At 37.6% G+C, this 16,426-nt stretch overlaps 1 protein-coding gene across 3 annotated transcripts in view; it reads left to right on the forward strand.

Annotated features, from left to right (window-relative positions):
* The window catches only part of zdhhc8b (zinc finger DHHC-type palmitoyltransferase 8b), a 58,367-nt gene that overhangs the window by 35,178 nt on the left and 6,763 nt on the right, over nt 1–16,426 (forward strand). For all 3 annotated transcript variants that reach the window (XM_033972990.2, XM_055224066.1, XM_033972991.2), the window contains exons 2-5: nt 12,461–12,582; nt 15,325–15,482; nt 15,710–15,882; nt 16,240–16,342. In XM_033972990.2, the coding sequence (XP_033828881.1) occupies nt 12,461–12,582; nt 15,325–15,482; nt 15,710–15,882; nt 16,240–16,342 (556 nt within the window). The remainder of the gene's footprint in view (nt 1–12,460; nt 12,583–15,324; nt 15,483–15,709; nt 15,883–16,239; nt 16,343–16,426) is intronic.

The following is a 16,426-nucleotide window of genomic DNA, read 5'->3' on the forward strand; positions in this document are numbered from 1 at the left end:
AAGCTATCCAGTGGAGACGGGTCAGCCCAATTTATTGACCCTCCCACCCCTGTCTGCACCCTCCTTTGTTCTCTGGCTACACTGGTGGGGTACTGCCCAATACTGCCAGCCTATTCTACAGAAAGGCGTATTGTCTTGGCTTGTCTGAGAGCATCAATGGCTGTCTTTGTTGGTTGTGCAGCTTGTAGGCCTACAACATAGCCATATTTCCTTTCTGTATGTGTGTCATGATCTGCATGCGGCCAGTATTGGTGTTGGTATTCTGATTTGGCTGTGGGATGTTATGCTGTGTGAGATTCTTGTCGGGGCAATATTTTTCAAAAGGTGGAGTGCACATTGAATAGTGTTTGGGTTTTAAGAGCCTGTATCCTTTTTTTCCTATGTGTTTGAGCAAAATATGTGTTGCCCCAGTACAGATATATTGTATAAGCAGGTCTTGAGGCGAAAATGTGTCCGCGGCCTGCTGTATGCATCTTATTTTTGCATCATCGTGAAGCGCATGTTTGCATGTTAGCTGTTGTTAGCTTTAGTGTCACAATTGGGAAAAGCGCATATAAACTAATCCCAGTGTGTAATTGGTTTTCCAGAATGCATGACCTAAGTGATGAATATCTTTAGACCACTGCAAACAGTTTAATATGACTAACATGACTTAATATGACTTCTGTATTCTACGTTATTTAGACTGTAATACCTCATGATACCTGTATATCTTTGGATCACATTGGGAAACATGACCTCAAAGTATCATGATATAAATATTGATTATTGTTGTGTTTCTTGCAACTCTGTATTCGCTGTGTAGTTGTAGTGAGTGGGTTTGAACACTTCCTCCCAGCTGTATAGAGGAACCCGATTTGACAATATACAATTAAGATTTGTGTAGATGTTATCGTGGAGATGGTTGGGAGATTGTTGGGGCGTGGTTTCAGATATAGGAAAATGTTGAAAGCGAGATCGTTAGGGAGCTAAATGAAGCCCCTGAGTTGGCTGTGCGCACATGATGGATGAAGACAAACAATTGGGAAGGAGAAAGGAAGAGGAGGAGGAGATTTAAGCTGGCAATGAAGGGCATTTTGTCCTTTTGCAAAACATGTTTGTCTGTTGAACACATTGCAACAGTATGGTGGCATAAAACAGGAAAAGCAGTTTAGACCCCATTTGTTTCCCACTTATTCTTATATAACATGTTTTTTAAAGGGTGAAATTATGTGAAATGTGTATTAATGTACAGTAAAGCTGAATTTTACTTTTCACTGCAAATATGTTTATTAATATATTTCTTTTTTATTAGAAATCTTGCACTGTGGATGTTTGTGTTCAGTGGAGAATACTATATGAGGCTTTCTTTATGCACCTAAGCCTATCCAAGATGTGTTTTGGCTGTTTTGTTTTATGTCCTTAAGCCTCCCTCTTTGAAGTTTTAAATTTGCTGTTTCACTTAGTTCACTCTTAAGACGGCGCTTGCACTTAAACATCAATAAATCTTTGCCTTATTCATTTGTTTACTTCCTTTTGCCTGATTTAAACCTTCATTTTACACAACGCCCTCTCCAATTAATTCTGTGAATCGGAGAGGGAAGCACATGATAAATTCTTCGCTCGTCTCCATGGATGCGGAACATTTGCCCTTAACGTTTAGCGGTATGACATTTTACTGATCTATGCTCATTTAGTCAAGCAGGTGACGCCACCAGGTTAAGCAATAGGTCAGATCTGTGAAGAGGCCACCCCGCTTAAGACTGCATGTTTTTCAAGGTATTTTTGAGCAAAACAATAACATATCCATGGAAATGTTACAGAAAAGTTACATAGTGCACCTTTAACCATCATACTTTTTTATACGGAGGCACATCTGGACATCTGCGGTGGACCAGGTCTGCTCTGTTACACATTGAGGTTACTTTGAAGATTATGCAACTCACCATAGCCCCATACAAACCCTCCTTCAGTCTGTGGCCATGCACTGCTCATGGGACCCAGACACCATAAAAGGAAGATAATTGTAAGATAGAAAAACCACAAGGCCAAGCACAGAGCTCAACAACGGATCATTGTTTTGTGCAGAAGTGCTCCTGACAAAATAGCATGTCTAAATTCAACCTTGCAAAAGAGCTATTTCTGAGCTCTGAGCGCATATAGTAATTTGAAGTTTACGTTATAACAATAGACTGCTATATGTAATTTGAAAATGGCGTCTTGAATGATATGAGCCAAAGAAAAGTGAACTCCACTCACAACAGGGCAATGGGTATTAGGGAAATTTGAGTGTTTTAGTTTCATTGTAGTTGGCTTCTCCTTTCAGACAGATATATGTCCCACCAGCAATCTAACCAGAAACATTTTCACTCTAAACTTTTGACCAGTTGACAGCATAAAATGTTTTGTTTACTATAAGCTGTCATATTTCCACTGTAATAAAAAATATACATTCATTTGTATTGTCTCTCTCAAATAAATAAATGAACAGCAAAAATAAAAAGATTATTAGTTATTCTACAGGATGTGGTTTAATCCTGTGTTTGATTCCAAGTTCAGATCTGCTTATTTTTACCATTAAAAAATTGTTACTTTAGTGAAGTGTCTAGAGGTGAAGAGAAGGACAAATGATTTCAAATGACACGCTTGAAGTGGCTGTGTCAGTAAGAAATCTGTCATTAACCCAAGTTGTGTGAGCGACTGCAGTAATGGTTATCTATGGATATTGAGTTTTCTAAATTTAGACCTAGATCATTTATACTGTACAGTACTATGCAGTTCTAACACAGAAATGTAGGTTATGTGTGCAATGCAATTTTTGGTCCCTTTGAAATCATACTCTGTCACCATGGCTTATACATTTTTTCCTTTTTTAGCTTTTTGCTTGTCGTAATAATTGAGTGTGTGGAATAGGGCTGTTTTGGTGTAGGGTATAACACCTGCTTGTTATTGCTTTGCCTGGAATGTTCCACAGTACGGTGTTAAACTTGTCCATCTTACATTTATTTCCTCTGTTTTAGTGTTATAAATTACATTGAAAAACATCTATTCTTGGTGTGAGCAGGTTTAACTCTCCACAGATCTGACCTGTGAATTGCTATCAACTGCTTGTCTCCTTGAAAATAGAAGCTTAATGCCATACTGCTGAACATTCTAGACAAAGTAATAACTTCTCCGAGGAGACGAGTACCCTCTAATGGAAATGAACCTTTAATATGTTGGTTAATACCCACAAAAGGTGTAGTTTTCTATATCCAATGTCTAAAAATAGATGTTCCGTCTCCTTTGTGTTACTCCTATTACTAAAGAGACTGTAATATACTAGACATCGTTTCTATACAAATATAGTTTATCATGCCTAATTGAGCAACTACAGCTCATTACCAATAGACATACAAAAGCATCACTTTGTCATTTGGGGAATGTAAGCACATTTGGTGAGAGTTTTTGCTTCATTACCCATTCATTTTGCCACTAACACAGGGCTGTATGTGTCAATATGGCTGACGTTGGTTTATTACTAGTTGAGTCCAGTGCCATCCGTCTCTGCCAGTCTCTGTACCAGCCTGGGTCCCTGTGCATTAGGCTGATTGATGAACACTTCATTAGACTGATGGCCTCTGCAGCTAAAACCTAGCCTCCAACAAGCTACAAGAAACTGATTTAAAATACAAGCAGGATTAGCTGAGCTCCCAAAGACTGTGTCAGCACTTTATTGTCATTTTGGTCGCTGCTATTTATTCTGTGAAACCTGCTCCAGAATAGTTTATTATCCACACAGGGCACAAGGGCGATTCCTTAAAAATACATGATTGAAATGTGCAACCTGTTGTTTCCATGCCATATTTAATCAGGATTTAATTATTGGGTCTAAACTGCGTTATTGAACATTTTACATATGATTGATCAGACAGATGTATAGAAGGAAAGTACATTGGGTTTAGATTTTAAAATTATATTACTAAAACACTGAAAAACCACACCAATGCAAAGAACTAAGATTTAGAGAAATATATTGGTGTTTGGAGCACTTGGCCTTAACGCTTACCCAACCCAAAAGTTGGAGGTTCAATCAATTTTGATCACAGCAATTTTGTAATTAAAGATAAATGTACCCAGACAACAAGAATAGTCAGATTACACTCCAAAATCAGATGCTAGTTATGTAAAATAGCTTTCAATCTTTAACATTTTCTCTTTAATTTTGGTCTTTGCCATACTTTTCCCTTTTTTTTTTACATAGTTTTCCTCCCCAACACCTGTAGAAATGTGAACAATCAGAAAGAAAGATGACTCATATTAGATGTAACTGTTCATATGACATTTCTATAGTTTCATAATACCAGAACTCAGATACTGATCAGACTTTTTGGTGTACATGTAAAAATAGCCAGTGTGTCCTTGGGTAAGACGTTTCACCCACCTTGCCTTGTAACTGTCCATTGGAGAGAATGAGTCAGTGAAAAATGCAGGAAGTTGTTATGGGATTGTAAAGGTGGTTCTTTCCTACTTTGTTTATGTCAGATATTGTTGGTACATTTTGACTTTGTACTTTTGTGTATACCAAGGCCAAGGCTCTCCAGCTCTCTTGTGTTTGTCCAGTCCCTGGTTTCCTGTAGGAAGTGAAGCCTGCCCTCCCTGCTGTGGATGGAGCAGCTCTCAGCTCTCAGATGGTGCAGGCAGATAATAACAAGTGCATTGGAGTGCTGTATTTGTGGGTCATTATGTGGTTTATTAAGGTCAGAATTCTTTGGCCTCCCTTGTGTATGTTTGGTCTGCTGTATTTTAGGGCGGAGATCACGTTTCAGAGCCGTTCCTCTTGTACTGGTCTTCGTGCTGTCGCTCTTGGAAGTGCTGAGTCCACGCCAGATGGGCCCTTTGCTTAGGCTTAAAATAAATGTACATTTTCTCAAGTGCACCAAGACCAATGAAAGGTGACAGACGTGCTCAAGTAGTGGCCACATCCTCTTAAAAGTTTGATTCTATTAGGGATGTTGCAGTGTAAAATTTTAGTATTCAACATGACCAAACAACAGTAATTCTTAATTATATTTCATTTTCTTTGTCTAGCATGTTGACATTATTATAGTATGTGGCCATCTTTATGAAATCAATCTTTCTCAGTGATAATGTGACTCCTGAACCACTCTGTAAACTTGTAAATAGACTGTGCACAAGGTCCACTTGAGCCACAGCACAGGGGGACTGTAGCCTGAACTGTTTTCTCAGTGAGAGGAGCAAAACTTTGGAACTTTTTACCTGCTCACATAAAGCTCATCGCCAGATTGCACACCTTTTAATACAGATGAAGTACTGGCTTCTGCAACAGCACCATGTGTAAACTGTGTGCGAAAGAGAGAGTATGGGGGGGAGAGGGGACCGAGAAAGAGTGAAATGTGAGAGTGTGACCTTGTGTGTGATATTTTGATATTTGAATGTCGAATTCACTGTATTTATTGTGTTTTCTACAAATAATTCTACTATTTTTAGTGAAATTTGAACAGTTTTAAAAGCTGTTCTGAGGACTGGTGTTGCAGGTATCACAGTGCTTACAGTATAATTTGCGTCAAATTACTGAATTGTTAATCTATGTTTGTTGTATCTGTCCCTATTCAAATAAACAATAAATGAACACAATAGATAAATGTCCAGTTAAACATGCAGTCAAATTGGAATTTTTCAACTTTAGACTGAATGAAAATTACTTAAATTTCCTTCTAAAAGTGTCACTATTGTTTTAGCTCACACGATTGACACTGACAAGAGAAGTAAAGTAGTACCTCCATTATAGCATCTGGGGATAATCATTTTGCTGTCAAGTTTAGACGGTATATTCACAATGTTCTTCACTCAAAAACTGCTCACTTTTTAGTCCCGACCTATCATTTGAAATAACAGGTGATGTGAAATATAACTCATTCATATAAAATTAATTATTGTGGGGGTTCTGACTTCACCTTAACACTACACTTTTTAAGCTTGACAATTAAACTGACTGACTTATGGAAAGTGAATACCACATATTACCACATTTGTAAACACACATATTAGAGGCATGTAGAGCTCTCGATGACTCATGCCTGCCAATTTTCACTTACAGCTCCGTAATCCATTTGTGATAAATTTTGAATCCATGAATTCCCTGACGCACTCATGAATCTCTGACAGCTCCAAATCCAATCAAACAAACGTGGCTTTGATGAGAAACTGTTTGCATTGACACGTGGCTTGGAGTGGCAAACATGAAAAGTCTGCATCCGAGAAAAAAAAAATAATAAAAAATTGCAATTTGCTGCCTTTTTTGTTGCCCTTATCTCCCCAGGGGACATGACACACCACTCACAACCCAGCTTGGGGGCTCCCTGTGGGAAACTGGAGTCCAGGGTAGAGCCATGGGTCAGCAAAAATAAATGAGCCAAAGACAGTGAGGCTTAGCTAGACAAGTATAGTAAATAACTCAGAGTATTTCCACCACAGTAACGAGGGCGGGTTTGGGGGGGTAACGGCTGCTTGTGTGTGTGTATGCTTGCCCTGTCAGAAATATGTCCCATCTATGAAACCTAACCTGATTGTAGACTTTAGGAGAATCTGAGAGGCTGCATTTAGCTAACACGGCTCACGGAGACAGTTGCCGGGGAGGGAGAGCGGAGCCGGTCAGGAGTTGGCTGGGCCTTTGTCACATTCCTGGCCACTCTTTTGCTGATCCCGGAGCAGAGCTGTGGACACTGTCTATGCCTCAAGAGTTATTGCTGTAACAGGGAACAGGCTGGGTTAGTCTATCTGTCTGGAGGCAACTAAGCAGTACTATCCCACAACTGTGTCTATTTTATCTCATGCCTTCTTCAGACAATTTTCAGAAACTCCCATTGTAATTTCTTAAGATAATTGTTTAAGTGTTCCTGATACATTTTTATTCTAAATGGATGCAAGCTCTTTCAGTATTTTTTGTTAAGTGCACTGTAATATCTCTCAAATAAATATTTTTAGATACTTCTTTTAGTATGTATCTCCGGAGTATCATAAACTAAAAGCTAAAACTAGCACTGCAGGATCGTTTTTTACCACCAGCATACCACCATATTGTTTCTAATGTAAACAAAAAAAATCCAAAGTAAACATGCATTAATTGCCCTCAATCTGAATTTGTCAGTCGCAATAAACAAGTTGCAATGACTGCAATTATTAAAAGCATAATTTCCTCTTCAAATAAAAAATGTCCAGTGTTTTAATGTATACTGTCTGGCCAAAAAAAAAGGTCACACACTCTAATATTTTGTTGTTCCGCCTTTAGCTTTGATTACAGCACGCATTCACTGTGGCATTGTTTCGATTTTGCTTCTGCAACGTCACAAGATTTATTTCCATCCAGTGTTGCATTAATTTTTCACCAAGATGTTGCATTGATGATGGTCGAGTCTGACCGCTGCACAAAGCCTTCTCCAGCACATCCCAAAGATTCTCCATGGGGTTAAGGTCTGGACTCTGTGGTGGACAATCCAATGTGTGAAAATGATGTCTCATGCCTCCTGAACCACTCTTTCACAATTTGAGCCAGATTAATCCAGACATTGTCATCTTGGAATATGCCCGTACTATCAGGGAAGAAAAAATCCATTGATGGAATAACCTGGTCATTCAGTATATTCAGGTGTCAGCTGACCTCATTCTTTGAGCGCAGACTGTTGCTGAACCAAGACCTGACCAACTGGAGGAGGCTCGTACCTATTTGCTTAGTTAAATCCAGGTGGCGACTTTTTTTGGGGGGGCCAGGCAGTGTATAAATCTGCTGACCGTGTAGTTTAGACCTTATCCAACATACACTGAAATGCATGGAATTCTTATGAGTTTAGCAGTTTATACCTCAGTGTTCCTCCAAATGTTAATGATCGTGGACGAGTTTAAAATGTGAACTTTGAACAGAACCATTCCCTACCATTGCAACATAAAACTAAATCAGATCATAATCACAATACTCTTCAGTTTGACAAAAAATGTAATACAGATGATGAATACTGTCGCCGTTTCATTTTCGGCTAAAAGTTTTTACCTCCCTTCTCTCTAATAACATCAAAGGCCTATAAAGGTACATTCCGCTGTGATAATCGGTGCACATCATCACTCCTGCTTCTCATTCGACCTGCATTGAACTCTCAGTGCCTCCAGCGAGCACTATGAGCCTGCTGCTGCTGCTCCTGTGTACTGAATACTAACAGCCAGTGGGATGGGGATATTTGCAGTAGAGATTGTCCCATGTCAAAGGAGGGTAGTAGAAAACAATGTAATCAATTGGGAAAACTGGCTTTTGACCTCCATCTGAGAGTATGACGACATCACATTGTAGAATCTGAATATCACCAAAACTGTGTGCATCCAGTTTGTGAATGAAAATATGACTGAAACATCAATATGGTGATACTTAGAGAGTGTGTAGTAGTAGCCAAGAGTCTAATTGAAACAAATTTTGCAAACCCTAATCAAGGAAATGTTATAAAAGGATATAAACTAGATATAAACTTCATGAATCCTGTGAGAAATTGTATAGGGGCCAGCTGCTTTCATACAGATAACAACCAATCAATCATTAAATAAATACATCACTAAAACACATGAAAAACTGTTTATGAAAATTAAGCTCCTACAATTTAAACTGCACAAAGCACTATATACCATTAGGCATATGATTGACTGTGGACATATTTATGCCTAAAGCGACGCTGTGTAACTTTACCTCTATGATTCCATTGACATATAAAGCTGAATCCATAGTTTTTTAACATGGAAAATGATAATGTTTTATGCCATTCTGTGGAAATTATAGAAAAAGAAACAACATTTCCATGGAAACAAGCATGTGGAGGCTTTCCCCCCCAGCCAAATAAAAGTCAGGTTTGTGGAGATGCAAGCCTGCTCATATTAAGGAAGCATATATTTTTTGTTTTTTAGTGCAAAAAAAAAACATAATGCGAGAAAAAAACACCTGCTTTTATTTAGTCTATTGTTGACCCAGTGGGGCTTTATGATGCACAATGTACAAAACATATATCCACGACTATTTTGGTGCTAGTCGTCTCTTTGATCAGAAGTTGCCATGAGCCTACGACTATTACCACTCCCTCTCTCTCTCCTCTCAGAGTTCAAAGCCTGCCTGTCTCTCTTCTTTCTCCTTCTCTCATCCAAAAGCAAATGAAGGACGGGATGATTTGAGTAGTCAAATTGCTGTGGGATTCGTAATGTGCTGCGAGCTTGTATGAGATGAGATGTTGATACAGGCCTATTAAAATCTGAGACGTGCCAACCAATCAGTCCTTAAAACACGCTGTGTAACTCAAATTAATTGCTTTTATGGCTTTTCCTGTCTCTGTAGATTTTAGATTAATATGCTTCAGCTTAGATTTAATCAACCCACAGATGAGGGATAGAAATTTATTTGTGATGTACATTATGTGGACATTTCTTCGTCTGTAGTTGTAATATATTTTCCTGTGTTACAAAAAATAGTGGTTTAATTTGAATGGTCCCCATAAAACTGTTATTATTGTAATCTTTGTTGCTTTTTAGCACTTTTACACAACCACAAGACAGTTTAGTCACTTTCACAAAGCAAATCAGCCTTCAGCACTGCCTATCCAGTAACACAGAATAATCGCACACTAGCAATTATAGTTCTTTTAATTTGGTGCTTTATTCACTCTCTCCACTGTGCGTAAGTAATATATTAAGCTTCGACAACTTTCACTTAAGCAAGGTGTATCTTGTCTAAAGAAAAAAAAATGTTTCTCAAACTGTGATATCTGGTTCTGGTTGGTTAATTTGCAAACTCCAAATGTGCAGATGATGGGTGTCAGTTTGTGCGTACAGGGATTTCTTTGATGTTGTACTTTTAGTGAAATTGTTTTGTCCTATTTAAGACCTGGTTTAGCCCTACTTTAGATGATTTGCTATAATCCTGACATGGTTTAGATGACCTGGTGGTAGTTGAAAATGGGATTTATTTTGTTTTGATGCTTGTAAAACATTAGAGAACCAGTCATTTAAAGCTATATGCTGCTATATAATGGGTGACCACGTTGAAGAATATTTTTTCCTCACAAAAACACTTAACCCTTTATATCCCAACCCACTTTACATGGAATAATAGGTATGAGAGGTATGTGCGAGGTGTGCCCTCTGCTCAGTCCTCCTCATATTGATCTGTTGTGGGTTAGAAACAGACCGTTGTTTCTCTGGCAGCTACAAGAGCAGCTCTGAGATTAGTTTTCTTTAATCCTTCATTTCGCCTTTCCTCTCGGCCCAAAGATGAAATTAGATTTTCACTTTGTTATTGCTCTGCCTCAGTGTTGTACAGCCTGCTTTAGTTGTGACACGGGCATGGTCTTGTTCGCATATTGAAATAAAGTGTCAATTGAAGGGTTTAATAAGGAATCTGCATGTACTCAAAGCACCATGTGAAAATCAGATGAGGCGGATCTTACAGCTACCTGAATGAAGGCAGTGTTTGTAATTTCAGAGTTTACCCGAGGAACAGTGTGTGATTGTTGATATATTTAACCTTCAGTAGTGACGATAAATAGACAAGAAGTTTGCCACATTGTCTTATAAAAATAAACTAAAGGCAGTGTTTTTCTCTGGGAACCGCTAGAGACGGCCAGCCTACCTTCTGAAACAGGGGACAATGATGAGTGAGATGCCCACCATCAGTTGTATAATGCAGGGCACTATGATAAATGGAATTGAGAGGCTTTAAATCGGTAAAGGAAGGTCACAATAATCAACTATGGACATAATCAATGATAGCACAAGATACTTCCTACTATGAAAGGAAAAAAATGACTTATTTCAATACAAAAAGTCGAATTTCCCCTAAGCTTTTTGGTAAGGTAATCCATATAAACATTAAAAGAAACTCTGGTGTCACCCACATACAAGTAGGTGCTGACTAATTCAATGGGGTTTCCTTCCTTCAAGGGTATGAATAACAGGATAGATGACAAAATTATTCAGGCTTTGACAACATCATCCACTTGGTTTTGGTGGGACTTAAAACAAGTCAGTGCTGAAATAAAGCACTGCTGAAATATGGTAAAAGCTGCTTGAATGTTTTCGGTGGTCTGTTTAGGGGTAGAACCACCAATGTACAATATTATAGCATTTGCATAAGTGGGAACTTTGCAAGGTGAGGGTGGTGATTTCAAAAGCTGAATTGTGTAAATGTTAAACAGTGCTGCTTCATACAATATCCCACGAAATAATTTCATAAATAAAAACTTGAATGTATTTGCCCCATTTGAGTCATGGTTGCACCTGCACTAAAAGTGTCTTCTAAACAGTGTTGATAAACTGTGGCTTATTTGTAACTCCTACTCAGTTAACCAGTGTATGTGGTTTAATCTGAGTTTCTCTCAGGCAATTTACCACCCACACAGTCTGCTTTAGGATCCCAGAATGGATTCTGTCTTTTTCCTCTTCGTGTTTACAATCTGGGCTGTGTGACACTGTTTACGAAATCACCTAATTTCTGGCAAACAACTGTGGTTTTTAAAGATAGGTGCATCATATTTTGTGACACACCATCTTTGAAATTATTGCTAAGGCTGTGATGGCTCCTTTGAAGATGTTCCCAAAATGCTGTTTGCCAGCCTCTTCTTTACCTAATGTTCAGGCACAGTTATAACGCCGTAAATGCAGCCACATGCAAAAGTAAGTCTTTCTGATTAAACAATAAGATATTAAAATGCCAAACTAAAAAAATGTAATAAATGAAGTAAACATTTACTACTACTACTACAACTTCTACTCTTACTTGGCCATTGTTTTAAATTAGATTAAATTCAACTTTGAGGTATTCAGGTATTGCTCTGGTAAAATGTTACAGCACAACCAGAATAAGCTGAATATGAGTAAAAAATAAAAATAAAAATAAAATAAATAAATAAATATATATATATATATATATATATATATATATATATATATATATATATATATATATATATATATATATATATATATATATATATATATATATATATATATATATATATATATATATATATATATATATATATATATCCTTTGGCAAAGTTACTTGTTCATTCATAAATTCACAGACCTCCACGTTCTGCCTATACTAAACCCTATAGGAGCTATTCCTTGCTTTGAGCAGTGAGACGTACTTACGCAGCACAGCAGGTTGTGACATTTGGGTCCATTTGATCGAGTGGCTTTGCTGTGGTTTGATTCAGGTGTTTTTTTTTTCCAACGCTTGAATATTTCACTGGTGGTCGCACTGAGTTATGACTACCAGGTGAAAGAGAAGGTCAGGCGTGATTCAGAGTGATGTCACCTCACCCAGTGATCTGACAGCTTAACACTGAAGTAGTCTTTATTATTTAATACTCTGAGCATAGAGATTTTAACTATGGGTCTTGCTGAAATATTTCATATGTGATTTAATATAATATCCCACCTGTCTGTGTTTTAGGTGCCCCTGGCTGACCAAGGTAATCTCCCCTGCAGTGCCTCTCTACAATGGCCTGGTTTTTCTCTTCGTTTTGGCCAATTTCAGTATGGCAACCTTCATGGACCCTGGAGTGTACCCCAGAGGTTTGTATGTTTTTAATATATTTACTCACAACCCCAACATATAACATGAGCTTCTCTATTGCATGTTGCTTTTCTAATCCCATCTGTACTACATTAATCTCCTCAATATAACAAAGTAGTGTAATATAAGGTAGTCAAAAGAGCAGTTTTTGCGAGCCTCCTGATACCTAATTTAGATACTGGTTTTAGTAGTAGAATATTAACTTTTAAAACGTGTGATATATTGCTGAAGTATAGACAATAAATTATTATACTGTAACCGAACGACAAAGCAGAATTATCTCCAGAAAACTATTTGAAATGTGCAATATTGTTAAAAAATATGAACTGCAATAATAAATGACAGATTGCAACAGTTAAGTAGTTAGCTTGTGTCTGTAATGAGTCTTACAAGTTCATAATTCAACAATCTGCATCTTAAATCTGATCATAGTACAGAAAAATCTAACATATATTGACCTATAAGTCGATATAGTAATTATTGTGACAGGCCTACTGCAATAAATAAAATTATCTGTGAATCATTGTAAAAACATGGGTCAGTATCTAGGACGTACCTTGCATTTGACCCGCAGTTAGCATTATAGAGTAAACATGTCATCTTGGGTCAACTGTAACAATTATCTGTTGATGATTTAAGTCAGTTGGTTGCACAAACAGATGTGGCTGAACAGTGAACCAGTCTGTGCCTCTTCACCGTTTACAGTCCTATTAGCACCATATTACAGCCCTTTAAAGTCCACATGCTCTTTTTGCTGGAGGTTATACCCATAAATGTAAGAAGAACTGCAGTGCTTCATGTGTTCAGCCTCTTTTTCAATAAGAAACAACACAGTGACTGACTTTCCCATAGGAGGAGTGGAATATGGTTGCAAATGATCAGATACACTTAATCTTCCATGAACAGCTATAAGTGTTAACTGGTACGATGCACATGTTATCTGCCTTACCTGAAATGGCTCTGCTCAGCTTTATCTCCGCCTATTAGGTTTATGGCAAAAGACATACACTATAACTAATCCTATAAATTAATTTACTGATGCTGATTACGAGTCATAAATTTAGCAAAACTCATGTGTCTTATGATGTGGAGTGCAAATAATTTTCTCTTGATTTTGATAGTAAGTAAAGACTTGATACTCTATACCAATTTCAGTAGCACAAAAATGATTTAAAAACACTCCTGCTTATTTTTTTGAGCCGTTCGAGATGGTTATAGCTCCACACATTGTTCAAAATAGGCCACAGCTAAACTTGCCTTACTTCAAAGTTAACACAGCTGTCAAAATGGACACAAAAAACGCAGTTGTGTCTAGAGCCATTTATTTTTACAATCCATTTGAAAGTCTTTCAGCGGTTTCAACTCAAAGCCCAGTTTCTTTCCTGTTTTGTGTGTGCCTGTCTTCTAGCTCTCTCCACCGTTGTTGTTATCATTGTGTGAAATTATTTTCTCAGGTTTGTGCGCATTGTTTGAGTCAGGCCTTTGATCAGACGCAATGTTTTCGTTCTGCATTTCCAAAGACAAAATAAAACCTCCCCCCAGAGGAAAGAAACTTCACTCAAAGTGTCTGAGTATGAGAGATTGGATGTGCTGCTAGTACCAGTACTGACCCACTCATTCATGCCAAGGTTATGCAAATCAAGGTTTTTTCCTGATTACTGAAGAGCAGTTAACATGTATAGTCCACCTATATGTAGAATCCTACTATCAAAGGACCTTTATCAATTATGATTAAGTGGGCAGGCGTGGCACTGAATAAAATTTGAATACTGTAGAAAGTTGATTTATTTAAGCTCAGCAATTTAACCAGTATATCAAATAGATTCATTATATGAATATAAGTGATACTTGGTAAATTCTGGAGGTTTTCAGCTTTCACATTAGGGCGCTCATTAACAGCGTTTAAAGCAGGGTTTGGTGCAGTTAAACAATTGACACTGTGGGAAAAACAAATCTCATTCTAAATTAAACTATTAAAATTAGATTGCATATTTATACAAATGTAATTGAAGGTATTTCACATTTTTAAATAATAGGATATTATCAGAAAGACTCGCAGTCCCTACTCTGACTTCGTTTAAAATCGATTAAAATCACATTTTCCACTGTGTGCATGAAAATCCAAATTATATTTTTAACTACCACAAGTTAATGTTACATCTGTAATTATTTAAATAGCCTAGTTTTGGATATTTCTTACCCAAATCTGTTGTACTTATGATATGGACAACTGACAGTAAACCCCTAAATATAATGACAAGCTCAAATGTTTACGATAAAATGAACAAATCATCTGATTTTGGTTTATCTGCTCACAGGAGGTGACGTCAGGTGTGGAAGTCAGGCACCTAGTTTTCACCCTAGTTTGACTAAAAAGTTACAAATTAGGGCTTTAAAAGGGGTATTTTACTTCTTTGGGGTATTAATTGCTAACACATAACATTTTAGGTCACCATGTTACTTTTTATTGTTTTGAAAAAGCTAAATTTGCTGAAAACAATGTATTAACATGTTCAAAAACCAAAAACCAAAATTGAAAGTCACTCCCCATTCACAGTCATTCCCCAATCAGTGTATATCGCACTAATGAACGTGATGCTTTTATGCGTACTTACTATTGAAGCGACATCACTTTCCTACATATTTGGATTTCCCCTTCCAACTGTGCCAATATATCTGTATCCTACTGTAAATCTACAACATGGCATATCTAATAATAAGCTTTTGTTTTGTTTTGATAGCGGACGAGGATGAGGACAAGGACGATGATTTCAGAGCTCCTCTCTATAAGAACGTGGAGATCAAGGGCATTCAGGTCCGGATGAAGTGGTGCGCCACCTGTCACTTCTACCGGCCGCCGCGGTGTTCCCACTGCAGTGTGTGTGACAACTGTGTGGAGGTACAAACAAAGCACTCATCTACACACATATGTGGAGAATGTGTGAAATCATGTTATGTGTTTAACATGTCTGTATGTATGAGGCGAGGAAAATGCTTTGTTGTCTCCATCAACAGGACATATTTTAAATTAGTATCCATAAGTGAATGTATATGAAGTGGGCATTTTCTATTCACATATTAATTTTATAATTAAATATTAACCGTAATGTTTTTTCTTCCTTTTAGGACTTTGATCATCACTGCCCCTGGGTAAATAACTGTATTGGACGAAGGAACTATCGGTATTTCTTCCTCTTCCTGCTGTCTCTGAGTGTGCACATGATCGACGTGTTTTCTTTTGGCCTCATCTTTGTGCTTCACCACCGAGAGAGGCTCAGCGCATTGCATACCACTGTCACGTATCCTTCCACACTGCATGCTCCTCTGCTGGCTTTATTTATATTACAAGATATATTTTTAACATCACATCACTCAATAATTCTGATTGTTCAGTTGTGATAAATTGCAGGTACATTTAGTAGATTTAATAGTTACAATATTTGTGTTGTGGTTGGATAAATATACAGTTGGTTGACGTCAATAAACAGTGTTTTGGACCGTATTATTGCCATATCATTTACAAGGGATACTGGCTCCTGCCTCTTATCTGAGCATGTTACATCGACTCTCAAAACATTCAATACAGTTGCATAAAATACATTAAAAGTTAATGAGGCTTTGTAATGCAGTAGTGTTGCCCTTAACCTTATGCCTAGTCTTGTGGTGATGTGTATAGCAGGGCTCTTCTTCATTCCAGTCATGGGACTTACAGGATTTCATATGGTGCTAGTGGCTCGGGGTCGAACTACCAATGAACAGGTAAAATGGATATAATGCATTAACCATCATTTTTCCTTGAGGCTTTGGGGCAAATCACCTGGCTCCTTGTGTGCAGCGATTTGT

Source organism: Periophthalmus magnuspinnatus, chromosome 9 (genome assembly GCF_009829125.3).
Source record: "Periophthalmus magnuspinnatus isolate fPerMag1 chromosome 9, fPerMag1.2.pri, whole genome shotgun sequence".
NCBI classification, from domain to species: Eukaryota; Metazoa; Chordata; class Actinopteri; order Gobiiformes; family Gobiidae; genus Periophthalmus; species Periophthalmus magnuspinnatus.